Source organism: Urocampus carinirostris, chromosome 15 (genome assembly GCF_059441175.1).
Source record: "Urocampus carinirostris isolate Australia breed hairy pipefish chromosome 15, RoL_Ucar_1.0, whole genome shotgun sequence".
Lineage (NCBI taxonomy): Eukaryota > Metazoa > Chordata > Actinopteri > Syngnathiformes > Syngnathidae > Urocampus > Urocampus carinirostris.
Window position 1 is genome coordinate 15,017,024 of NC_142363.1, and position 27,218 is coordinate 15,044,241.

The window sequence follows — 27,218 nt, forward strand, 5'->3', positions numbered from 1 at the left end:
ATAAAACAAAAATTTACAGGGTCTTTGCAGAAGTTTAAAGAAAATTTAGCTCCTTTCTTTAATAAATATGAAAAGTCCACACAGTTAAAAAAACATCTTAACAGAATAACAATAAAAAAGCAGTGGTGGCTTGATGAATTATTATTATTATTATTTTTACAAAACCACATGATAAACACTACATTAAATATCTCATCTCATCTCATTAGCTGTACCGCTTATCCTTATTAGGGTCCCAGCCATCTCTGAGCAGTGGGCAGGGGACACCCTGAACTGGTTGCCAGCCAATCGCAGGGCACACGGGGACAGACAACTCACTCGCTCAGTCACACCTAGGGACAATTTGGACCGGCCAATTCACCTGAAATGCATGTCTTTGGAATGTGGGAGGAAACCGGAGTGCCTGGAGGAAACCCACACAAGCACGGGGAGAACATACAAACTCCGCACAGTAAGGCCGGTAGCTGGATTTGAACCCATGCAGGAGGTTCCCACGATCTCAGAAGAACTGTGCCACACATGCGCTAACCGCCGTGCTGCCCACATTAAATATTAGTGACGAAAATAAATATGAAAAAAAAAACTCTATAACGTTTCATAATCAAATATTTATTCCCCATATCATAATTTAATTGTGAGTCTCCAAAATGACCCCCATCCCTCCAGCTAAGGCACACTTCTTATGCCGTTAAGAGAGAATGGCATTCCTACCATGTGGCCCCTGAGCTAAAATGAGTGAGACACCCCTGTCTTTTGGGGGTTGCATCACTCAAAAAAAGGTTGAAATCCATTGATTTCAAGGCGTGCCTCTTTTCAGCTTTCAACACAACAGCGCCCCTTTTGGCTTTACGCGGTACTGCGTGACGTTCGCGTCCGTGTTTGCTCGTGCCCGCGCTGGTCGCCTTGACTCGTTTGTCATCATCAGGAGGAGAAAGGGGGAAAAAAGGAGGAAACTCCTCCTTAGCAGCAGCCAGTGCGTTCTGACGCCTCTCCGGCGCAATGGTCTCTTGGATTATCTCCAGGATTGTGGTGTAAGTCATTCGTTATTATTTATATTGTTATACACCAAAGCGTAGACGAGAATTGCTATAAATGGTGCCTTCACGGACGCGCGATCGGAGTGCTTTTCCGGCCCTGTATAAACACAGGACGTGTATTTTTCTTATTGGGGTGTGGGGGGACAAAATGCAACCCAAATGTCACCAAATAGAAGCGACTCGAGAGGAATGTTAAGAGGTGGGCCTGTTTATTTTTACCATGTTTAAAGCAGCCGTCTAACGCGCCATGGCGTTGTGTTATTGTTATTATCATGTATATCTATTTGCCAAAAAAGCCAAGGTTCGCATGTAACTGCATGGGCGGTTACTCAATAATAACGTGTTGATATTATACATCGGTGGGGGTGAAAACACAAAAAAAGGGATGGGTCAGCTAGTTCTCAGGTTACAAGCAGTAACATATGAAGCACTAAAAGAATAAATCCAGCCATTTTTAAAGAAGTATACACCCTTCTTTATCCATCCAAAATTATTAATATTACTGAATTTTTCAATTCTACTGTAAGAGGGTGCTCCTACACATCATAAGCTGCATGGGGCGAATCTATAGATCCATTATCTGAACTGCTTATCCTGTGGGGGTGCTGGAGCCCATCTCAGCTATCTTCAGGCAGTAGGCAGGGGACACCCTGTACTGGCACGCAATCACGGGGAGAACATGCAAACCCCGCACAGGAAGGGCTATAGCTGGATTTGAACCCATGACCTCAGAACTGTGCCGCGGATGCATTAACCACTCATCTGCCGTGCCGCCCCATATCTATACAGAATATTTTAAATTTACATGAGTGTTCTTTCACAATGGCCGATGTTTATGTACAGTAGGGCTGTGAAAAAAACGTTTTATTAAATTGAAAGTGCGTATTTTTTGACCACAATTTTTCATGTTGATACATCTAGTCCGGGGAACCTAATTGAATCTATCGAAAACCTGACAAATATATTCCAATATAATCATATAAATCAAGCAATACATTCTAATGACTCTGTCAAGTCAAGTCACGTTTATTTGTATAGCCCTTAATTGCAAGGGGTCTCAAAGGGCTGTACAGATCACAGATGATTGCAAACCACAGACTATTATTGCACAATCCCCTGATCCAAAACCTACATGAGGGATAGGAAAAACTCAACAACCTCAACATGAGGAAAATGAAGAAACCTTGAGAAGGGACCACACAAGAGGTAATCCCTCTTCCAGAGTGACCAGGCTGCAACGGATGTCGCAATAACAAATAATACACAAAACTTGTCAACATGAAATATAGGTCATTCATAAGCTATTGAATAGAAGTGTGTTTTAAGCTTAGATTTAAACTTTTCCTCTGAGGTTGCAGATCGAATCTCAGGGGGAAGAGCATTCCACAGCACCGGGGCCCGAATGGAGAACACTCTCGAACCTGAGGTTCTACTATATCTTCCTGAGACTGTCCCTTCTCAAGGTCTCTTCGTTTTCCTCGTGTTGAGGTTTTTGAGTTCTTCTTTGCCCTCATGTAGGTTTTAGATCAGGGGATAGTGTCATAATGGTCTGTTGTTTGCAACTCTTTGATACTGTGCCTTCTCAGGGTTTCTTCATTTTCCTCATGTTGAGGTTTTTGAGTTTTTCCTTGCCCTCATGTAGGTTTTAGATCAGGCGATGTTGTTATAATAGTCTGTAGTTTGCAATAGTCTGTGGTCTGTGCAGCCCTTTGAGACCGTCCCTTCTCAGAGTTTCTTCATTTTCCTCATGTTAAGGTTTTTTTTTTTTTAGTTTTACCCTACCCTCATGTTGGTTTTAGATCAGGGGATGGTGTCATTATAGTCTGTGGTCCGTGCAGCCCTTTGAGACTGTACCTACTCAAGGTTTCTTCATTTTCCTCATGTTGAGGTTTTTTGAGTTTTTCCTTGCCCTCATGTAACATTTACTCTGATAAATATATTTTATATTATATTTTATATATATATATATATAATAATAATAATAATAATTTCCTTGTATTGTCATTCTGTGTAACAATGTACACAGAACGAAATGTCGATTGCACCTGACCCGATGCAGCCGCAGCCAAGAGAGGGCGCCGCCGACCACTTTTTAAGTCTTAGGAATGACTCGGCCGGGGCGCGAACCCGAACCTCCCAGTCTCAAAGCGGGCGCCTTACCATCTAGGCTACTGAGCTGATATATATATATATATATATATAAAGGGCAGCACGGCGGCGCAGTGGTTAGCGCTTGTGCGGCACAGTTCATGTCATGGGAACCTGTCGTGGGTTCAAATCCAGCTCCAGACTTTCTGTGCGGAGTTTGTATGTTCTCCCCGTGCTTGCGTGGGTTTCCTCCGGGCACTCCGGTTTCCTCCCACATTCCAAAAACATGCATTTCAGGTGAATTGGCCGGTCCAAATTGTCCCGAGGTGTGAATGAGCGAGCGAGTTGTCTGTCCCCGTGTGCCCTGCGATTGGCTGGCAACCAGTTCAGGGTGTACCCTGCCCACTGCCCGAAGATGGCTGGGATGGGCTCCAGCCCCCCCGCGACCCTAATGAGGATAAGCGGTACGGCTAATGAGATGAGATGAGATATATATATATATATATATATATATATATATATATATATATATATATATATATATATATATATATATATATATTACCACGGTGGCGCAGTGGTTAGCGCGTGTGCAGCACAGTTCTGAGGTCATGAGATCGAACCTCCTGTGTGGAGTTTGCATGTTTTCCCCGTGCTTGCGTGAGTTTCCTCCCACATTCCAAAAACATGCATATTAGGTTAATTGGCCGGTCCAAATTGTCCCTAGTGGGAATGTGCGAGTGAGTTGTCTGTCTCTGTGTGCTCTGCGACTGGTTGGCAACCAGTCCAGGGTGTCCCCTGCCCACTGCCCGATGATTGCTGGGATGGGCTCCAGCACCCCCGCGACCCTAATGAGGATAAGCGGTGCAGCTAATGAGATGAGATATTATATATATATATATATATATATATATATATATATATATATATATATATATATATATATATATATATATATGATTCTTTGCTTATTACACCTTTTTGTTGGTATTAGGCCATAACCATGAGATGATATATATATATATATATATATATATATATATATATATATATATATATATATATATATAAATGATTCTTTGCTTATTATACCTTTTTGTTGATATCAGGCCATAACATTGTACCTCCAAAATAATACCTCTTGAAAAAAGGGTTACATTTCTAGAACTCAAATGTGTGGCCTGACCGATGAGAGATAAGATAGGTGGTGCTGTTGTAGAGTTCCCGCCTTGAAACTTGGAGTTCAGGGGTTCAATCTCTGGCTGAGTCATACCAAAGACATCCAGAAAAACATAACCACCGCCTAACTGTTTGGTATTCAGAATTTAGGGTTGGAACTGGGGGTTTGTTCAAATACAGGGGTTTCCAACCTTCATGAGAGTTACTTTTTGTGACTTTTTAGTGAAAAGGGCACCCATTTTGATAAGCATTTCTAAAATGATAACTCAGCATGTCAATAGTATGTTATTATCTGATTAATTATTGGTGGTCTGGTTAAATAGACTCGTCAACCACACACAAAAAAAATCCTAGAAAATCACAATGACCCAACGTTTTTTTAAAAACAGGTCTATGGGCACCTCACTTCTCCTCAGGAAGCACCCTGGTGTTCACAGACCCCTACACTAAACTATATGCGTCATTTGAAAAATTCTTAACAGACCGGCCCTTGACTTGTAGGCTATTTTTTTTTATTTGGCCCATCCTTGTGTTTGACTTTGACAACCCTGCTCTAAGGGTTGGAACGGGGCGGTTTGGTCACCTAAGAACTCGTACAAAAAAATAAAAACTGGGGTTTTGTTGTAAATGTGACACTGTAGCTCAATTAAGAAACACGGACAATCGTTTTATCAAATCATTACCATTAGATTTGGACATACATCAGAAAAACGTTTTTCCTCAATTCAACACAGAAAATATTGGTTTTCTATGATGAGAGGCAATTAAAATGACAAATGTTCATGCTGGGAATATGAAATTCAGAGTATTTAGAAGTTACTAAATTAAACTTGATAATCAATTCGCTTTCAATAAATGGACATCGTGTGGCACCTCTGGTTTACAGTACACAAAATGGTGATCTTCGACAAGCGCATTCTATTTATGCAGAGTGCGGGTCAGTAACTTGATCAGCTCGCCCTCAGCTGTTAGCGCGACCAACTTGGCTAGGCCGCAGGTGTCTCCATGCAAGCTAACTTTATCTCAAACGGTGCCTGAGAACAGGAAAAAACAACAACATCGCCGAACAGGAAAAAAAAAAAAAAAAAAACGAAGCCTACCTAAATCCGACTTCATTGCTGGAACCTTTATCATAAATTGCTAGCTAAAATGACATCAGTGTTACATCATGATGACAAAAGGACTTCATCATCGATCATGTGTCATAGAGTCTTGACATTGAGAGGTTAGCGTAAATAGTTCTTATATAGCTTCAGAATAAGATAAATATTGAGGCAGAATTACGTCAATTAAGATGGTAACCTTCATCCAGTTAATACATACCCTGTTAACGTATGTACATCCATTCATTTTAACATTGTTGTCATTTCAATTTCCCATGTTAATCTTGAGGCAATTTTCTTGCAGACTTGTGTTTGGAACTTTATACCCTGCCTACTCATCTTATAAAGCCGTCAAGTCCAAAGACGTGAAAGAATATGTAAGTACATTTTCTTTTGACTTTTCTAGGATGTGTAATATTTTTGGAGACAAGGTGCCGAAAACCTGTCTAACCGGAAAGTAATTCATAGGTGTCAAAGAACTTGAACGGATACTGCTCGATTGAAGAACTTTAGATCATTGTTTTTCAATCAGTGTGCCGTGAGACTTTGTCTAATGTGCTGCAATAAATTGCCCAATTTTATCTCTGCCATATAAACTCAAGGTTTTTTCATTTTCCTCATGTTGAGGTTTTGAGTTTTTCCTTGCCCTCATGTAAGTTTTAGATCAGGGGATGGTGTAATAACAGTCTGTGATTTGCAATAATCTGTGGTCTGTGCAGCCCTTTGAGACTCTTTGTGATTAAGGGCTGTACCAATAAACATGACTTGACTTGACTGTTGCTATATTTGCTTTCAGTATTAAGCGAGTAACATTTATCCATATCAGTAGGTGGCAGTAGAAAACATTTTTTTATATACTGATTATCTGCTCATGAGGTAGCACAGTATATTTAATAACTTACTTTGTTTGATGAAACTGTTTATGATTGCACTGAAAAAATATTAAAATAAGTCAAATAAAGTATGAATCTTGCACATCATTTATCTTAATGACAAAACAGTGATAAAAATATATTAAAAATTTTAAGTAATGTAACAAAGTAATGTAACAGTAATCTTAAAATTTCAGTGAAATTATCAACCACAGACAAAAAAAATACTCTCAATTCAGGCAACACAATAATTTAACTTTTAAGAAACTAAAAAATAAAAAAGATGAAACTGGTGCTGGGAATGAGTTTATAGAGATTTTTGACGGTCGGTGTACTGCAAACCTTTGGGTGAAAAGTGTTTCTTGAGTGAATAAATGAATAAATAATTGGAGGGCTTTTCCTTTCAGTGCAAGTAAAACAAATTCTAAAGATGAAAGGATTAAAACGTATAAACAATATATAATAAATATGTGCATCTTCACAATGGCTAGAAAGGTTGATTAAACCAGCGGCCACAACACATTATAATAATAATGCTTAGAGATTTTGCTTTCTCGTCATCTAGATAGCTAGACACCTAGAAAACCCGATAGCTTGCTGGGGTGGGTGATACTTGGGATTTTGGTATCGATCGATCCAAGTAAATACTCGATAGTATAGATTCATGTGTAACAGAGTTGAAATTTGATTGTTTTGAATGTTTTTTTTAATTCTCACAAAATCTGTGTTTTTGTTGTATTACTGTTAATATTCCGGTACCTCATTCAGTTGTTAAGTCATGGGCGTCTGCGACTGTTTTTTTCGTTTGGCACTTTATGGGCTTCAGCGCTTGCCGTAGCTTAAGTGATTTTTGTAAGCGTTGAAGATAATCGCAGTCGAGAACAGAGACCCCTGACTTTTGTATTGTTTTATTTACTGAATGCAGGCAATAAACCAGAGATTGTGAAACCTTGTGTCGTGCATGAACGAGGGTCGCTACACATGTCTATCTGACACTGATACTTTTTGCTTGGAAATTTCTTGATCATTGAATAAATGAACCCTTCTCCCCTTGACATGGTTTATAATATTGATTATTCATTAGGTATTAAATAACTACACTACTAACCTTTAACAGTATAAAACAGAGAAATATTTCCGTTACAATTTTTTTCAGGACAAACAAAACAAAAAAGCACTCTATTGAAAATCCCGTGCAACGAGACAACTAAAATACCTTCCCATGCGCAATTTTTTGAAAATAAAGTCAATCATGCAAATAAAGTGTCATTTGTCACTCATTGGCAATGGATTTACAGGTTTTTGTTCAGGACAGTCACATGCTTACATTTTTGGTTGCAGCTTGTTGCTCTCTTTTTCGCATATGTATGTAAAATTGTGCTGTTGCCACAGTAGCAGACCATTTTATCTCACAAATTTTATCTGCCGTTGTCCTTTTCTGTAGTTTTCTGAAAATTAATCCAGCAGTTTATTTGATAGGGTTGGACACATAGATTTGTCCCTCTCTTCTGCCTCACAGGCAGGATGCAGCGGCCGGCCAGGTAGGGAGGGGTGATGAAAGTGTGCCTATCAGTCATGACTAGGTCATAAACTAAGAAAGTGGCCGAGGACAATGGGTGAAGGAGAGTGGGCCTGCGTGATCTACATAGGGAAGCGGAGTTTTGAGGGAAGTGGTAGGATAATAGTATCGATCTGATCTAAGTATTTAGTTAGTAACAATAACATCGATATATGGATCTGTCACCACCAGAACGAAATTAGGACCCAGATGCCAAACGTTTACCACAAGTTTATTGAGATAGGAAAGGCAGCGCCTGCGATCCGGTGCATGCTGGACGCGAGAAGAAAGCCGCTCACAGAATCGGAACGTGTTCCGAATGCGGAAGTGGATCTTCCGTAGCGGTAGATTGTTGTGTCGTAGACAGAAAAACAGGTCGATAGCCGGGACAGGAGAGCAAAACGTAGTCGGGATCAAAAAACAAGTCGTATTCAGGGACAGGGGGATCAAAACGTGGTCAGGGTCAAAAAACAGGTCGCAGCCGGAGACAAACGGGGAAATCGGAAGGGACGGGTGGAAAACGGGTGAAAAAGCAGGACCGACGGAGTCAGAGTCAAAATGCTTGCCTTGTAGAAACAGAGGTTCGCTGACAGACTGACAACAGGCGATTGAAAGGACTGAGCTTAAGTAGGACGGGGAACCAAACAGGAAGCCAGCAGCGGCTGGCGCCAAACGAGCGGGCACAGGTGAAATCAATCAGTCATCATGACAGGATCGATTCGCCCATCCTTATTATCTAGTACTAAATATTAAACTAACATTACCTATCAAGCCAGCTAGCCACCAATAATTCGTTTTTTTCTCTGTTTTAGGTGAAATGGATGATGTACTGGATAATATTTGCCCTGTTTACATCGGTGGAAGTATTTACAGACATGTTTCTTTGCTGGTAAGTAGCCTTTATATTAAAGCTAAACTATACAAATTGATTCTGTCCGCTCGCACAGCTCACTGTTAAGTGCCGGCTCATAATGAAGCTTAATAGATAGAACTGAAAGTAATCCAGTAATCCTCCTGACTGTGTTTGCGTGCCTTCACATTCATTCCAGGATTCCTTTCTACTATGAACTGAAGATAGCCTTTGTGGTGTGGTTGTTGTCGCCGTACACTAAAGGCTCCAGCGTGCTCTACAGGAAGTTTGTACACCCTACTCTTTCCTCTAAAGAAAAGGTGAACGCTCTCTACTTGTTTTGCCACGTTCTCTCTAGTGTTGGTCGCGTTACTGAAAAAAAAAACAAGAGAACTACCGTATTTTCCACACCGTAAGGCGTACCGGATTATAAGGCGCAATCCAAAAATTAGTTTGTTGTGATGTGCAGAGTGTTCCAAATATCTTGGACATCGGGTAAATTCAGAAAGCTTGTCATCTCAATTTTACGATAAATGTTCAAAAATGTTTAATGTGAGCAGCATTGGTCACACGACACATCAAACCGATAGTCAAATTCTTGCCGTCCCACTGTCAAAGCTTCTGTTATTCGTGTTTGTACTCTGTCGAAGAAAGCTGTCTATGGACCATTATTCCTTTAAATTGGAACAGTCAATGGTGAGATGTACCTCAACGTGCTGGAAAACCGCTTAATGGATAAATTGAACGAGAAAGAGTTTGGTGACTTCATTTTTCAACAGGATGGTGCGCCACCACACTGGATACTCAGGGTTCGACAGTTTCTGAACAGAACCCTGCCAGACAGATGGATTGGACGGTCTGGGCAGAATGATCACAATTTCATGTCCTGGTCACCCAAATCTCAACCCAAATTTGTTTTGTGGGGATTTGTGAAAGGATTGGTCTATGTGCCCTCTATTCCAGAAGCTGTTGCAAGCATTGACAAGCAATGCTGTGACGCGTTTAGCATGAATTTGACTATCGGCTCGATGTGTGTCGTATGACCAATGCTGCTCACAGTGAACATATTGAACATTCCGTGTAAAAGATTAAAAACGTTCTAAATTTACCATATGTGTTTTCATATTATTAAAAAGGCCCAAGATATACAATGTCAAAATGTGCCCAAGAATTTTGGAGTTATTTTATAGATGGCGCACTGGGCTATAAGGTGTATGGAATCATTCTACCGTAGGAGCTAGGGTTGCATTAAAAAACCATAAATGCATAAAATTAAAATAATTGATTTCATTAAACATGACATCTGTTTTCTCCACTAAAGAATAATTTAGCAACAATTAACATGTTAACGACAAGAAGGCACTCAAAAACCACAGTTTCTCAAAGGCAGAACAGTTATCGCATGCGATATCATTTAACATTTTTCAATGAATAGTATGTATTTTTGTACAAAACGTTACCATGAACAAAAATCTTCATCAGTTACTGTATGCAGTATCATTCTTATGCATTTCCAAGTTCATACTTGGGTATTTACCAGTATATGAGGCTCACCAGATTATAAGGCGCTCTTGTAAATTTCTTCCCAATTTGGGGTTTTTATGTGCGCCCCTTAGTCTGCTAAATACGGTAGTTACAGTTATCAATTACTTAAAAGTAGCGTGTATCTGAAAGTTAAGTCAAGTCATGTTTATTTGTATAGCCCTTAATCACAAGGAGACTCAAAGACTAGACTCTAGTTGCAAATATACTCACATTGAAGCCGCCTCCCTAAAACTGCACAAAAGATAATAATAATAACAGACTTGAAAAAGGAAAATAACATAAAAAGTGTTAGGCCACTCTCTTGATTTGCCTACTACTTCAAGGTTGTATGAGTGTCCGAATAACTGCACAGGAAAAATTGTGCGATACTACCAGCACCATGCTTTCAAATTAAAGTATGAAAATAAAATATGTATACTGATTTTCTATGCATAAGCAGGATACATCGTGTTTTCAAAGTCTTGTGTCTTGTTTAGAATGGTGATGGACCTGTCTCAGAGAGCCTGCTTTTCCTTGTTTTAAAGCAGGGGTTGTAGACCTATGCCCAACGAGCCAGATAAGGCTCTTTTCATAAGAAAATACGTCTCGGAGATAAATTGCCGCCAGTGCAAATTTTCTCTGTAGCATTCCAAGTCTGATGATCACTAAGACGAGTTTGGTATGTGCTTTGCCTTACCAACACTGATATTTTATAATGTTCGGTCCAGTATATAAAGGGCATAGTCTTGACTACAGTTTACAGTTGCGGTTCATACCAACATACCCCATTGTGGCAGTACGATGCTTAGAAATCCTTTATATGGAAGCTCATAAATAATGTATGTTCACTTTTGAGGCACTTTATGATTAAAAACCCACAGAACAAACTGTAAACACAAAAAAACACCATCCAAGCACACAGCAATTTGACTGGGTGAGCGGTAGGAGTGGGTGAATTTAATTGATGAGCGGTCGGGGTGGCCGGCTCTCTGGACACATAGGACCGCTCCCTCTCTTATACGCGCCCACTGCGGTGAAGAGAAACTTTTCCTTTGTAGTTTTTTTTGTGACATATTCACAAAACAACTCTACTTGCACCTTGTTTCTAAACCATCATTTACAGAAAAAATGAAAGTCAAAATGAGCCTCCACGATCTTAACTGCGGGAGGGAGACAAGTTTAAAGTGGTATATTTGTTGATATGGGACACAGGGTCTGGCATGGTAATTATTTTTTTATACATTTTATCAAATCATCTAACGTCCCACAGTGAAATAACATAAGCTGAAAAATCAGCTTTTGTCTGTAGAGCGAGTTTGGTGGTTCTGTTGAATTTTGTCTTATAATATGTGCTATGGCTCTCTCGCTCTGAAATAAAATATATATATATTTTGCCATCATGGCTCTTTGGGTCACAAAGGTTCCCAACCCCTGTTTTAAAGGGACACTGTGTAATTATAGGCCACTTGATGTCCCTGTATTGTATATTGCAACTGTTCTCCTTTTAAGTTACTAAAATCAGACTGAATTTTGGGTTGTTTCAAACAAGGAAACCCAATTTGGGGCTGTTTTTTTTCACAATATGCCCCAAATTCTGGAAATCAAAAAAACACAATATATCTTGTTTAAGACAGATGACCCCTTTATTTTGGTGTTGTTTAAATTGCATTTCAGGAATATGTTCCTTTGTGACGTGTTACTCCCAACACTGGCCAAGAAAAAGAAAAAGAAACAGATCGTTGCCACTTGTTTATACTGTCGTTGACTCCTCTTATTACAGCATTCGAGTTGGCCGGCTATCCTGAAAACAAATGCGCCATTGTGTGTTTGTCGCTTTTGCTGTGATGCTATTTGTCTCTTTCTTTCACTGGGATGAGTTTCGTGCGATCGGAATTGACTCTTTGATGCTGTTACACTTGTCAGTCAATGAGATACGAGTGTTTTTTGTTTTGTGACTTCTCCTAGGATATTGATGACTACATCTGCCAAGCCAAGGACAAAAGCTATGACACCCTGGTGCATTATGGGAGGAAGGGGCTGAATGTGGCCGCCACGGCCGCAGTCATGGCTGCAACAAAGGTATTGCCGAGTATGAACATTTTTGGATTTGTTTTTTAAAAGAGTTGAAGTCACTCTTTGCAGGGGGATTTAATATAGATACATTGTGTATCCTTTTGTTTTTTGATTGTGCTAGAGTGCCACATTTGTTTTTTTTTTTTCAATCAAGACATACTACAAAAAAATGTAATCTTACCCCGGTAAAACAGTTCTGATTTTAGGATATTTTAACTTGTTTTTAGAGTAAGGAAGACTCTTGTATCATTTTGCTCATTTTTAGAGATGATCTCCCAAGATCGTAATTTTAAGGATTTAATCTAAGGATCTACCATCCTCTAGATAAGTTCTTGAAGTTCTGCATGATTTTTAAGTTAATTTGATGCAGTGACATCTGCACTGGGAAAAATCCAATGTGACCCCTTTGGCAGAAAATGTGCATAATTTGAAGTCAAAATCTTTCATGTTTCAGGATATTTTAACTTCTTTTTATAGTTAAAGAAGGATTTTTATGTATAAGGTCAGCAAAACTGTCCTTTCTAGCAGCTGATTTTGTTCCTTTCAAAGAATATCTTCGAAGATCCTCATTTTAAGGATTTAATCCAAGGATCTACCATCCTCTAGATAAAACAATAGTATTGCTTCATAAAATGATTTATGTTCCCCAAGAAACAAGATTAAATATCTTAAAACAAGAAAAAATATACTTTGCCGGACTAGCTAAGGATTTAATCTAAGCATTTACAGTGGCTTGCGAAACTATTTGGCCACCCTTGAACTTTGTGGCCCTCACAGAAAAATATTTGGTTCTGTTTTCATATCTGCTTCCAAGTGCACAAAATATCCCCACTCATGACACAATTCTAATCTTCAACAAATCTAACATGCATGTTTTCTGAATGTTGAAGGCACCTGAAGCACGTGGAGAATACTCACGCAAGCGATTGGAAACCATATAAACACCATTCAAGATTTGAACCTAGAACTTCTGAGGCAGATGGACCCACCACTAATCCAAATGGTCTATTCCAAAAATGCCTTCAAATAAATAAAGGTCTTACTGGCCACTGTAAAATGTGACATGGCATTGGTCCCTAAACCTTGTTTGTCTGCCACGGACCAGTTTCAAGTCCTCCATATATTTTATGGATAACGTTCTTAAGTAGATATAGTATATATGTGCTAAAACTGATGGCTGGGTTCGTGGTTCTTGTTCTCAGGCTCATCAGGTTCCAAGACTCAGCAAAGGGTTTTAGCATGTTAGCGTAATTGTTGAGAGGTTCCGTGTTTGGAATTTGTGGATTTTGTCTTAAAAATTGTGGTAGTGTTAGCCTTCAGGACCAAATGAGTAGCACGTGGGTCTATTCTAGAAATAGCTCAGCAGTCATTGGATTTGAACCTAAAAACGATGGCAGGAGGCCACATGATAGATTTTTTTTATTTTATTATTATTATTTTTTTTACTTTTTATTTCTTACACACAAACCGACAGAGGCTTGGGTCACCCACCATACAGCAACAAACAAACATATACAATTGACATGAATAACAAAAGAAACGACAACAAAAAACGATAATATAAGAAAAAAAATAAACCGTGAGGTGTTGAGACATCAAGTAAAAATTGTGATAGGCTTCCATCTTTTCTCAAATTGATCTAGTTTCAGTTGAAGTTTTGCAGTGATTTTTTTCTATAATGTACATTTTCTTTAATTTGTCTCTCCAATGTTTTATGTCAGGAGGTTGTGGTTTCAGCCTGGAAACTATGATCATTTTCTTTTCTACCAAAATCATAACCCTTAGTACATATTTGTATTGACCAGTCAATAACTCTTCTGGCAAAATTCCGAATACATAGGTCACTGGGTCCAACTGTAACTCCCAACCAATAATTAATTTTATTTCTGTCTGAATACTTCTCCAGAAATGTAATATCACAGGGAAATTACAGAAAATATGCATGTAATCCACCACCCTCCCACAGTGCAGCCAACATAAATTGGATGTATTCTGATATGAAGTGATAGAGGGTGTACAGAAGTATCGCATTTTGACGTTCCCTTAAAACTCCCTCCATGTCGGACTGCTGTTTTTTTTTGTCCCTCTTTCAAAATGTTCTCCCAATCGTCGTCTTTTATCACTACATAAGCTTCTAGCTCCCATTTTTCCTTAACATCCATTTGCAGAGCTTTATACAATTTTGAGATAATTCCCTTTATTGATTGTCCATTTGAGTATGATCTAAATAATTTCTCAACTTTAGTTGGCTCCTCACACATACATGCAAGATTTTATTTTCCTCATGTATTGCCAAGGTACTGGATTGGAGACTATCGGTAGATAGAACAAAATAAAATCAATAAGTAAATCTGTTTTTTCTCTCCTGGGTTGATCACTTTGCCAAACTCTTTAACCCTATGCAGCCTACACCTCAAAATGTTTGCCTAACTCTGACCTGGGACAAAGGATTTATTTATGATTTATTTAAGCCTTAGATTTTACTGTTTTTGTGTTTATTCATTTATTTTGACATCATGCGACAAATCATTATTGAAAAATGTCCCACAGCAAGAATGCATTTATCAATTTACTTTAGTTTTCTTTAAATATTGTCATTTTAAAGCTTTAATTTTATTTCTGTTGACAATCGAAAGCAAATTTATTATTGGCCCATATATACATTGAAGAAAATAAGTATTTGAACACCCTGCTATTTTGCTATTCCTCCCACTTAGAAATCATGGAGGGGTCTCAAATTTTCATCATCGGTGCATTTCCACTTTGAGAGAGATAAACTAAAAAGAAAAATCCAGAAATCCCAAATATATATATATATATATATATATATATATATATATATATATATATATATATATATATATACAGAGTAAATAACCAACTGCACAAACTGATCTTGGGCGTAGCCCGAACTGACCTGGATGTACCTCAGAAACCCTCAGAGGCGCATTACAGAATTACCATTCATTTTCCTGGCAGGGGTTCAATCGCGTAGCTGCTTGAGCCCAAGTGGTTAACATTAAAAATCTACACTGGTAGGCGTGTGGTTGAATAGCTGAAAACCCTTTCCGGAGGCCATTTGCTGACATCCCCATCAGTATGGATGAGCCTCCCTCAGGTTCCTTTCCTCACATGGTTAGTCTGTGCCTTGCTATAATTATACTTTATTTTGTTTTTATCTTGTTTTAACCATTGTGTGTCTGTGCGTTAGGTGTTTCGGGTTTTGGGTGGGGATAAAGGAGGGGATCTAATTGTGCACTGACTTTTTACATAAAGCACCTGGAGTGGCAATTCATCGGCTGAAACTGTATTTACTAATACATTTGATTTTATATATTCTGAATCCCCTTTTCGATGGCATCCCAGGGCCAAGGAGTTCTGACGGACAGGTTGAGGAGTTTCAGCATGCAAGATCTGGCGGGTTACGAGTCGGACGCGGCTAACTCCTCCCAGCCAACCAGAGCAGAGGCGCACAGGGCCCGCACTATGATGCGGAGCAAGTCCGAGAGCTACAATAAAGGTGCGTCATTTTGCCTTCTGTGTAGTACACACAATATAACTATTATGTCAAAATCAGCTGTGCCAGGAACACGTGGCCAGTTATATCGTCTGTTTATTGCTTAAAATAAGCCTAAAGCCAAAGCTAGCGTTCAGTTCACTTTTTCCTAAGTGACCCTTAACCCCTCAACATTTCCCCCGGCCATGTCTTCCGGTTTGGAACGGGCAAGTGTGTCCTGTGATAACAAGTACATTAGCTGCTGGGGGTATTCTTTTCCTATGCAGTATCATGTGAACACTTTTTCCTTTGATGCAACCGTTCTAGTTTTTCATTGCTGTTTATGTTTCGCTAAAAGAGGACGATAGCAATATGATATTTTAAATAAATTGAGTATTTTAACTGCAGTGCCAACCTACTGAAATGGAAAATGGTCAGCTGATGTCCATACAGAATACTGGGACTTGAAGATTAGCTGATGACCACATTGAAGATTAAGGCAATTTAGTGTCAAGCCTTCTGTTTCCTGTGGAGATTTGAAGTTGCGGTGTGCCGGTACTTGAAGTCATGTGGTACGAAGTGCGCAAATACTGTAGATGACATTTTGGGGATTATTTGACTCCCAAAAGGGTTCAAGCATTTATGCTGACAAAACATTTTGTAGGGATTAGCTGCCAATAAGAAAGGTACCGTCAGGAGTCCTCAAAGGCTATTCATAGTTTACGATAAATGTCAGCAGCTGGTTCACTGCTTGAGCTCAATGTCATGCACATTGAAATGTGTAAGCACTGCTGCCAAATGATATTCACTCGCCATAACTGTCCATCTGGGCTCGATGTTGTTTAAGGTCTCTTGGAGTCTCATCTCTTAGATCAGGGGTTAGCAACCCAAAATGTCAAGAGAGCCATATTTGACCAAAAAAACAAAATCCGAATTTTTTTGGGAGCTGCATAAAGTTGAAAGCCTTATATAAACTTTGTAATGAACGCAACACATGCTGTATGTATCTATGATAGCCTACTATCAAATGACTGAGTTGGATGCAGCACATCCTTTGGAGAATGACGTGACCACTCTGATGTGTGGTACCACCTCAAGTTTAATTTCATTGCAGTATTAATGAATCACAGTGTTTCATTGCTTTGATAAAATTAAAGAAATGCAATACAGAAATCCAAATGTCATTTGTATTCTGAGGATTCAAAACAAAACGGAACCTGCATAACGTGCCCCTTATCTGAGCAACAAGAACAGCAGCATGCATTTATACATATAAAAAGGGAGAGGAAATCAAAAATTTAGGTTTGATTTTTGTGCAAACAAGTCAGTGCATGGGTACAACACAGCAGCACCCTCTTTTCACGGTCTTTTAAAATTAGGGATGTAGCAAGATACATTGTGACGCTGCCCCTTTAAGGTAAGCTTGGGCCCGCACAGCTCTGCTATGACACCGGTGACAAAGGAGGGAGCGTAAAACAAGCAGAGAACATGCCTGGAGTTCTCCAGGCAGGAGTTCAACCCAGAGAGCAAAGACTTCACAGCACAACTGTGGCAGGATTTTCCTAGGCCTTTAGTTGTGCTACGTCTGAAGCAATCAAACCCTCATCAACTAATATTTGCTATAAAACATTTACTGCAGCTACAGCTGTGACACATATAAAAAGCGTCAGTAATAACCTCATAACATTTTACTACTATTTAGGAATATAGCCTAATTTTACTCATCAAAATTCATACTTTTTTGTGTACAAAATCTGTCTTTTCTTTTCTCAAGAAGATATCAATTACTTTGTTAAAGAGATTATCCTTACTTTTCTGTTCCATCAAGAAGTTATTTTCTATTGCTATCAAAGCTAATGCTGGAAGCGAGCCTGTCTTATCATCTTTCTGGCATAAGATTTTATTCGATCTATGACTGAAAAGTCCGACAGTAGCAGTGGACTTGAGGATTTTTCTCTTCACCTACGCCAACTTGAAATCTGATTGGATAAATTAACAGCTTTATCAACACTGATGTCATGCCTCAGGGCCTTCAGAAATCTTTATGAAGGCCTCCAGGTAGATTTATGAATCTGCCAACAAGTAATGACTGAAATAAGATTGGTTAAATGCATACATTTGAAAGCATATATCTAGAAGCAGCACAACCAGGGGAAAAGCAATGAAATGACGAAGTATAATGAACATCACGATTCAGATAGTTTTTTTAAGCCAGCAAAGGAGGCCTTGCAGTCCCTAAAGGCCCACCACATGACATTGCTGCGTTCGAGGCGACAACCTGTATACAATGTTTTTACAACCCGGCAACAGTGAGAGAGTAAGACAAAACATATAGCTCCCTTGACCATCCTTTTCAATTTGTAAACTTCTTGGAAAATTGACAGTGAGCCACTATGCAAGCTCCAGAACCGTGTGTTCCCGACCCCCGTCTCAGAGCGTTTGCACAACATCGCCATTTTCAGTCAGTGGCTTGAAAGTTGACAACAGAATTGATAATTCTCCTCAACCCCTTTTATAGATTTTGACATGACTGACTATGAGGTGTTGGCATTCGACCGAAGGGGGCCACGAGAGTCGCTGACCCCGGACACCACACCCCCCTCCACACCTTCCCCCACTCCTCTGGACGAATCAGAGGAGGGAGCGAAAGGTGGGCAGGGGGCTTCAAATCCCCCTCAATTTGGGTTCGGGAAAAGAAAAGTTCCTGAGGTACATGCACAGCCTGGTGATTTTGAGTGCTAGGTTGGCTGCCGCCTGCCTCTAACTCGCTCCCAAAATGCTCGTACACTTACACGGTGGCTTTATTTTTATGCTGTGTCACTAAATGATTTTCACGCGTTTTTGCAGTGGTTCTATAACTAAACTGGTTACATTGTTGCAGTATATCATCATGACTCACCACTTTCTCCACCCCTCTTCTTAGTAATTTATGATGACTATCAGACACAATTGCACTTAACATTGACTTATGCTGCTGTTTAGTTTTTATGGCACTTTGTCCACACTTTAATGTTCATAGTGGTTTATCTAGAAGTCTTGAATCTTTATTGATATATATTCTGGATATTTGTTCTCTGGATTTTGTATTGTCTTTAAATAAGGAACGAATGCTCCAAACAATGCTTTTTGGCCTTTTTGACAATGACGGTAAATATTCTGAATCTTCTCACAGAGTTAGTATGGGTGCTTGAAATATAATGTTGTGTTTTCAAGGTTTAAAAGTGCTGAAAATGTGGGTGTGGTTGTAAATGCTAAAAATTGTTGCCATGTTTCTTGGCAGTCTGACTTCATCGACAACGCAATAAATAAAGTAAAACAAGTCTGCTCAAAAATGATACCAACACGCTAAGTCATTCAGCTTCGCTTTGCTATTGCGTTTCGTCTTCCCTCGTGATTAACGGCAGATGGCATTAGTTTGGATGTCACGTGAAGCGTCATCGCCCCCCTACGCGACACCGCCAAGAGGACATGCAGAAAGATGCTGGCAGACTGCATTTTTATTGAACAGTGACTAGAAAACGGAAAATACAAACAATGGCTACTAATCCACGCAAACTAACCTTTTGCTACATGTTACAGCTAAGAGGGCACTATGACATGATGAAATCTGTATGAGTGCAAGGATTACGAATTAATATGGACATTTAATGTGGACCACGTAAAAAGATGCATGAAATCACACCAGATTTCTTCTTTGAATGATGCAAAAGAAATTCGAAAATTGGCTTTGAAAGTCCCTGCTTGTATTTGGCCATGAAAATGGTCTATGAACCCTGTCTATTCTCCCTTATCCTTTTTAGCACTCGTTTTCACTACACAATCCAGCAGCAGCTTGACGTTAAACTTTACACAGCGTCCCTTTAACTTGACAAAGGGATTGGTGTACCCTTTTTGTAACAAAGTTGTGATGCATTCCTTTAAGAGTGTACTGAAAAACATGTCTTTCCTTGCAGGGACTTTTTCCCCCTGAAGAAAATTAAATCAGTGCATGCTTGTTTCAGGGCAGTGCACCGCAAAAAAGGAGCTTGAAATGGAAGTGATAATACTTAGCACATTCCCTGCCAGCCCCATACAAAAACCCTTGACTTATTCCGCCGTCGTTGGAGGCGAACGAGTCAATAACGTGACGAAAACGATCAAAGGCTTTTCTTAAAGTGATCATGTGGTTTGTGTTCTTTTCCCTCTTGTAGCCTCCTCTTAGAGTCTTAAGGCCTCTCACGAGATCTCGGAGCGCTGCAGCGTGTTCCACTACCGAAGCCATGTGAGCGCAAGCGCCATGCGAGCGACGCCTCCAGCCGCCTCCAGCTTGCTGCAACACGTATTTAAAAAAAAAAAAAAGCGGGGAACCTTACGTGATTTAAGCAGCAATGCTTCGGAATTCGGTTACCAAAGTGACCTGTGACGACCTGTCTATATGATACAGTTGTGATACAAGAACAAGCGAGAACTATACTGATCCAAACCTGATTGAAGTTGTACAGAGCCTTTGTATTCTTTTTCTTTTCCTTTTTTTTTTCACGTCAGGTGTGGTTGGACATTTGCATGTGAGTCCAATCCTGCAGTTTTAGTCATACGTGCTACAGAATGCACAGCAGTTCTCTAAAGTCGCCACATGGTGTCCAAAGCATGGCTGCTGTAGTGATTGTTGCCAAAGTAGGAGAAAAATCCCCAAAACTGCACGTCAGGAAAAGTCAGGTAGCTGTAAATGACTTATTTATCGTAAATTACGGACTACAATCTGCTGCTTTTATGCTACCCACAAACACTGGTTAAAATAAATATGTGACGATATCGAGGAAAACAGCAAGCATGCGCTCTTAATACAAAAAACCTCGGGGGATGTCTGGAATCATGTATGGCACCCTCCTTGAGAAATTAGTCATTTTCTTTGCCAAAGTTTTTAATACAAACCAGAAAGTACTTTATTGAATATTTACAAAGTACTCACAATGTTTCAACTTTTCCCACCCACAAATCAAGTCTTCACTTTATACATCTGAATTGAACAGCAGTGGAAGTTATCTATAAAAATATTATTAGCATCAATGTAAGGTCGCTAAAGTTTCCTTAATCAAATCCTCACGGAAAGATGACTAGCGAATGCAATTTGATCCATTACTGAGGAAACCAACAATGACAACACAAAAAGATATGTCTGTGTTGCAATCTGGCACTATTCTCCAAAGTACGGTTGCCCTGGTGCGGTCTTTTAAAAATATAGGGCTCACATTCTATATAACACACCCCTCATTCAGGTTTTCTTACCACGAACTAGTAAATACATGCTTGTCTTTGTAATGGTCACATCAGCGGGAAACACATGACGTAAACAACTTTGAGCAGAACTCCAGCTGAAAACGACATCACAGCATGTGTAGGGGCACGGTGCCGTTGGTGTTCTGCAGCTAAAGGCGTCGACGCAGAATTTCCAAAGCGTTTGGCGCCAGATGTGCGCCGGGTTTAAAATGTAAGAAAGGGATGCAAATAAGTTAGAACTGTTTAAGTCTGTGGCTCTAAATCCAGTAACACTTGTACAATGACAAAATTGAGTTTCAGTCTTAGATTTGAGCATGCGGCTTTTTAGCAGGTGCACTCTGAGTTTCGGAATTTAAGGTACACCAATTGAAGCTTTAATGAGGGACTATCACAGATGCCGAGTAGGTAATCAGGCAGGTTTTACCAAAATACATAATTTTCTTTTTAGCAATTAGCCCCTCAATGCAACTGATAAACTTATTCTGTTTTTGATATTGGACACTTGTGAACGATATTGCATAGGTTACCAGGGTTGTTTGTTATTTTGACTATTATGCCTTAATGTTGTTTGTCATTTTGACTATTACGGGCTGTTTACATCATTTTGCTGTCATTTGATTCCCACACCCTTTAGGGCGACCTGCTTTTTGCAATCTAGGATTTTTAATAACAAGAAAGGGCTCAGAGGAGGACCTTTAGAATAAAAAAGTAATTTTGCATGGGGAGGATATTTGTACAGTCTTCTCCTTTTCTTCTAGCAAGTTCAAAATTCAAAAACAGAATAAACTTATCAGCGATGAAGTAGTGGTTGTCTCGATATTTCTGCAATCAAATTCCTACAGATTATGTACACATTCACTTATCCACTGGCAACTCCGTTGAAGTGAATTGAGGTTTGACGTGGTTAGCCGTCAATGGCACTAAATTTTCCAGTGCCTTTGACGGCTACAAACGTCAATTATATTTACTAGGTTGGCCGCGAATGAGAATTCTTTCTTTTGAACTATTTAGTTTACGTGTATTCATTCGCTGCCATTTCTGATACTTGCCCACGAATTGTTGCTGTCATGTAAATTATTTTCAAAATCCGTTTTGTTTGTTCATTATCTAAATTATCCCTAAATAGCTTATAACAGTTATTTAAAGGGACAGTGTGTATTATTTAGCCCCACGTGATAAAAATCTTAATTCACGATAAAAAAAATTTTATTTAAATAGGTAATTTTTAGAAACATTCGTAGGTCGAAGTTTGTATTTATTGTACATAACATGAGCCTCACCATGAGGGAACTGACAATTTTCAGCCATCTTGCTACTACAGGTACCCAAAGATCCAAAAACCTCGCAACTGACTGGGCATGAATGAGAAGAAAAAGGGTTCTGTTTAGTCTCAGTAGTTTGTATCCTTCCTTGTGCTTTTTAGCACTTATTTTTGGTTGCGCTGCGAAATACAGCAACATCTTTTTTTTTTTTACAGCAAAGTCTTGTAGTCAAATACTGCCCAGCAACAAGTGGTCACTTTTTTCCTTTAAAAGGTACATTGTGTAACATTTGACCACTAGATGTCACTGTATTGTCTAATGCAAATGAAAAGCAGTGCCACAGGCTGCAGCGTAGCAGCAATATGCCGGACATACATGGCAGTAACTACTAGGTATGGATTCCGCAAAGAGAAATACACATAACTCGACCTATGAATATAATAAATAACATTAGAAGATTTTTGTACCACAAGGTGGCACTAAATAGTATACCCTGTCCCTTTAAGGTACTGTAGTGTTCTAAAGAGATCTCATTGCCAATCAAATTGACTTGATTCGTTTCAGTCACAGCCACAAATGATAACTATTTCTAAATATACCATTATAAGATGTTTGCCTTCGTGTAAAAAAAATTAAATCTCAAAATAATATTTGAGGGAGTGTTACTCATCCTCCAAAAAGAAGAAAAATTTATTTGTCCTCTACATTTGCGCAACAAAATGCAATGGCTCATTTGGGTGAATCTAAGTATTGGCAAACTGTTATTTAGCATTATTGTAAGGTATCTTATCCTCCACTGTGACGTTTGATTCTATTGATGTTTAAGTGATCAAAAATGCAATGATAAAAATATCAGTCTTGGAGTGGGCTGAGTCAAGCAATGAAACCTGGCATGTCAGACATTTTTAAAAAATACATTTTGCCTATTCATATTATTCTGAACACAATAACCTTCAGTTATAGGTTTAGAGATCTATGTCCCTAAGCAAATTTACTAGGGAAATACTGATGGAGTCTTTATAGATTCCAAATCTCGGTTTTATGAGGGGCTGTCCAAAACAAAATTCAGTTATCACCCAGATAGACACTGCGTTTTGTTTACTATACCTTTTGTTATTGTACTCACTTGCTATCTTGAATTATGACCACAGTGGGCTCTCATCGTTTTGTCTTCAGGTTCCTGAGCCTTTACCACATAGGAGTCTCACTGTTATGTTTGAGTGTGCACAGTCAAAGCGGTCATCACTGCACCATTTGCGCTGAAACAATAGCTTCTCAGGTACATTTGTCTCGTTTACGCTCCAATCACTTGTATGTTGTAGATATACTCGACACAGCAATTAAGAATTTGAAAATATAGTCATGGGAAAATGCTTTATGAATTTCTGCCTGCACAAGTACACCATGGATGAATTTACTGGAAAACACAGCCCACTACAACCTGCAAATGTAAACTAAACATTTAACAGCAACGTGTATGTACCTCGGAAAATGACACAAAATCTTATAAGTCCACTGCTTTGGATGAATTAATATGATGATTATTAAATGCTTCAACTTCGCAGCGTTACAGTTATTATTCTGGCAGGCCAGAATGATTTCAAATCGATGTACGCTACCGGTGATGTGTTGTTGTTTTAAATTGCCATTAAACGTGAAGCAAATGTTTGATGTGACTGACTTTATTGTTTTTGCCTATAGTGGGGTTAAACCGGATGACATTGACTTTTTAGATTTATAAACATTTAACAATTACACCTTGAGGTTGGTTCTGTCGTGGTACTTCTGGTATGGGTCGTCCACGTACCAGTTCCTCCTCTTCCAAAACGGCGACGTCATTTTATCTAACTTTTTACTCTGTGTTTTGCTACAAATGACGTGTTCCCGTAGTCGCTTTCTCCTGGCTGGTAACTTCTTCCACAGTCTCTTTTTGTAACCCGCCTGTACACAATTCAAAAATAAAAATAAAAATGAACACTTTTTAATATAACACATAAGAGGATGTAAATCCCACCTTGCGTCGAATCCAAAGACCGCAGTGCAGCCTCATGAACCGTTGTGTGACGGACTTTACGGACTTCCTCTTTCCCTTTCTTAGACCGTAGTTTATAAGATTTCTGCTGGGTTGCTGACACAAAAGGGGTTTAAAAGCAGATAGCCTGGTGGAAGAGAAGAGGGCACTATTATGCCTATGTGAGTGCAGTAATCCCGTGTTTTTTGTGAGGTTGTGCTCCCAAAAAGTCCCGCCGTAGTCCAAAACCGTGAAGTAGAAACATTTATTAGACATCAGTGACAGATAATATAGATGACTGTAACAAAGTAACTATAGATTTACAAATAGAAACGCAGAACACAGAAATGCAGTTGAATTTTGGTTGTCATTACACATTAGTAAAACGAAATTGGAGGGCTTCTCCTTTTAGTGTAAGAAAGCAATTTAGAGAGCAGGTGGCTAGCTGAACGCTAGCATCGAATCAAGCTAGGCCGACTTGATGATTGAAATAGCTGTAGCAGTAGGCCGCCCTGCAGCCTCGCTATTGCTTTCTCTCCCGAACCCGTTTCACCATCCCTTTCCGAACCTGATAACAATCCAAGTGCACTTTGTGGTGATAAGCATTTCTTTGCACTCTTCTGACTTCCTCAGCGTCCGATTTAATTCATCAATTTCATTTTGATGTAACAAGCCGCCCACGCAACATTCACACACAATCAAACCCCTCCCTATACTGCCCCCGTAATAGCATTTGCTGTGTGCTGTCTAACGCAGGACTCCAGGCAAGATACATTCATATCAACAACAGTAAAGACAATACAATTCAAAATCCGTAAAGTATCGAAAACCCCAATACAGAAATGGGATAACTGTATAATGAAAAACAGGTATATTCAAACTCGATTTACTTACCTTAAAATCAGGGTATGATTTTAAACTATACATTACATAAGAAATGATGTCAATTTTTGAGGCCAAGGGAATGTTTCTCAACCTAGCCACACTTGAATGCCATACGACCTTGTCTTGTGTGCCGTGGGAAATTCTCTATTTTCATTTAATTGGTGCCAACAAATTCACAAGTATTTACAAAAGGCGTGCCGCTGTCTGGCGCCAGTAGGGACTTCCATTTATTAGCAGGGTTAAGAGTCTTCCTTGACAATAGGTGGCAGCAAATTGCTCCGGTTATAAGGATCTGTTTAAAAAAAAAAAAAAAAAATAATAAAAAAAAAAAAATATATATATATATATATATATATATATATATATATATATATGTGTGTGTTAAATGGTAATATTTGTTCAGTGTTAATATTATTTCTCATTTAACTCCAAAATTGCGGGATTTTCTTTTTCAAAAACAGTTGAGTGTTTACATTTACCATTCAAATACTAAGATCCAGTAGCCAGTGAGAATCACTTGTCTCATCACTGCCCGCAGGAGTGTCAAACTTAAAAAAACAAGGACTTTTACAAACAAATTATCGATGCTTTTGTTCAAAAGCCGCTGTGCATGCATTTAAAAGGTAGGACGATTTGAATTATTATTTATTTATTCTATGTTACAGTATGTATAAAGTTAAGTCAAAAATGCATTTTCTTAAAACAAAACACGTTAAATATTGCTGATCAAATGATGAATAAGCTGTACAGTAGGTTTATCAATTTGCAGATCTGTGCCTCACCAAGAATTAAATATCAAGTTTGAGCTTAAACCACAACAAAAAAAGTTCCGCTGGCAAACAGTTTTTCTTCTGGCCATTCCCCAAAAATAAGGTAGCGTTTCCCAGTGGTAAAAATCAATTTTAATTTTTCTTATTGCCTTAATACAGTGTATCAAAGATGAATCGTATATCCCCTCTCCCAACTCCAAATGTATGTGTTGTGAGGAATTTCCTGAAAATAACTATACATTTTGGGAGGTTTTTTTCATATGAGGCGGTAGCCCCATCAACTTAATGTAATAAAATGTGTTTACCCGAGTATGAAATTTATATTTACATTTACAATTATACTATCATTGAAATCATATTTGGAATTTGGATTCTATGTAAACCAAGTTACACATTTGCTTTTTCCGTATTTTGCTTAAAATATACACGTTCCCACAAAGGTATTTTATATAGCTGATGTTATATTTTACTAGCTATTTTTTTGTTGTTCTCTGTACAACCCATTGAGACTTTTTGTGATAAAGGGCTATACAAATAGGGGGGAAATATATCTTATACAGTATATATTTATATAGTATTATACTAAACAGCAAAACTGCAGAGGTCACTTCTTTTTTTTACTTAGCATCGGGAAATCTGACATCAATGTCAATATTAGTTTAAAATGATGATCCTGCGCCAGATTTGTACCATTATCAAGTTATTGAGGTACATTATAATGCAATGATTTTAAGGTATCGATATCATAGGCGTACAGTAGGATGTAACGATTGCTATGGGTTCTTTGGCACTTACCGTTGGAGGAGGCCACATCGCGATGTAGAACAAACTGTTGCGGGCAAAGCAGAGCGTGCAGACGGGACAAAAGGAGCATAGAGGGGGCGAGTAGCTTGGACGAAGCCGGACAGACGAGCCACGTTCCGGGTGCTGAATGTGGCAGAGAGCGACGACCTCAGCAAGCCTTCGGAATACAGGGACATTTTCACACGGGGACTCGGTTGCAATAAAAAACACGAGTTCATCACTTTGCAATCGTTCACAGCATTAGGTCAATAATGTACCCAGCATATGATGAAACTTTCTGTTTAATAAAACAACTGCTTAAGGGGTTATTTTTATATGACATACCTGACAAGTTCCTCGCCAAGAGGGCTGCCATGTCTTCGTCTGGGTGATTACGTCACTACGGAGTCCTGTGCGGTTCAACGCTGTTGTTGTTGTAAGAGGCAATGCTACCGCCTAGCGGCAACTTTA

At 39.0% G+C, this 27,218-nt stretch overlaps 2 protein-coding genes across 3 annotated transcripts; one reads left to right on the forward strand and one right to left on the reverse strand.

Annotated features, from left to right (window-relative positions):
• The first annotated feature begins 865 nt into the window (after positions 1–865).
• On the forward strand, positions 866–23,967 carry reep1 (receptor accessory protein 1). Of its 2 annotated transcripts, none has more exons than XM_088353745.1 (8): positions 866–1,031; positions 5,712–5,784; positions 8,650–8,726; positions 8,887–9,007; positions 12,177–12,290; positions 15,651–15,804; positions 18,299–18,489; positions 19,971–23,967. In XM_088353745.1, exons 1-8 carry the CDS (start codon positions 1,000–1,002, stop codon positions 20,043–20,045), a joined length of 837 nt encoding a protein of 278 aa, XP_088209871.1. In that variant the 5' UTR covers positions 866–999; the 3' UTR covers positions 20,046–23,967. The 2 variants fall into 2 exon arrangements, with proteins under 2 accessions (XP_088209871.1, XP_088209870.1); XM_088353744.1 differs by lacking the exon at positions 866–1,031 and adding an exon at positions 5,511–5,636.
• mrpl35 (mitochondrial ribosomal protein L35) lies at positions 23,965–27,218 on the reverse strand. Its single transcript, XM_088353747.1, has 4 exons — positions 27,093–27,218; positions 26,760–26,925; positions 24,313–24,457; positions 23,965–24,239 (listed from the first exon to the last, which is right to left on the reverse strand). The coding sequence occupies exons 1-4, from the start codon at positions 27,121–27,123 to the stop codon at positions 24,051–24,053; spliced, it is 531 nt and encodes a 176-aa protein (XP_088209873.1). The 5' UTR covers positions 27,124–27,218; the 3' UTR covers positions 23,965–24,050.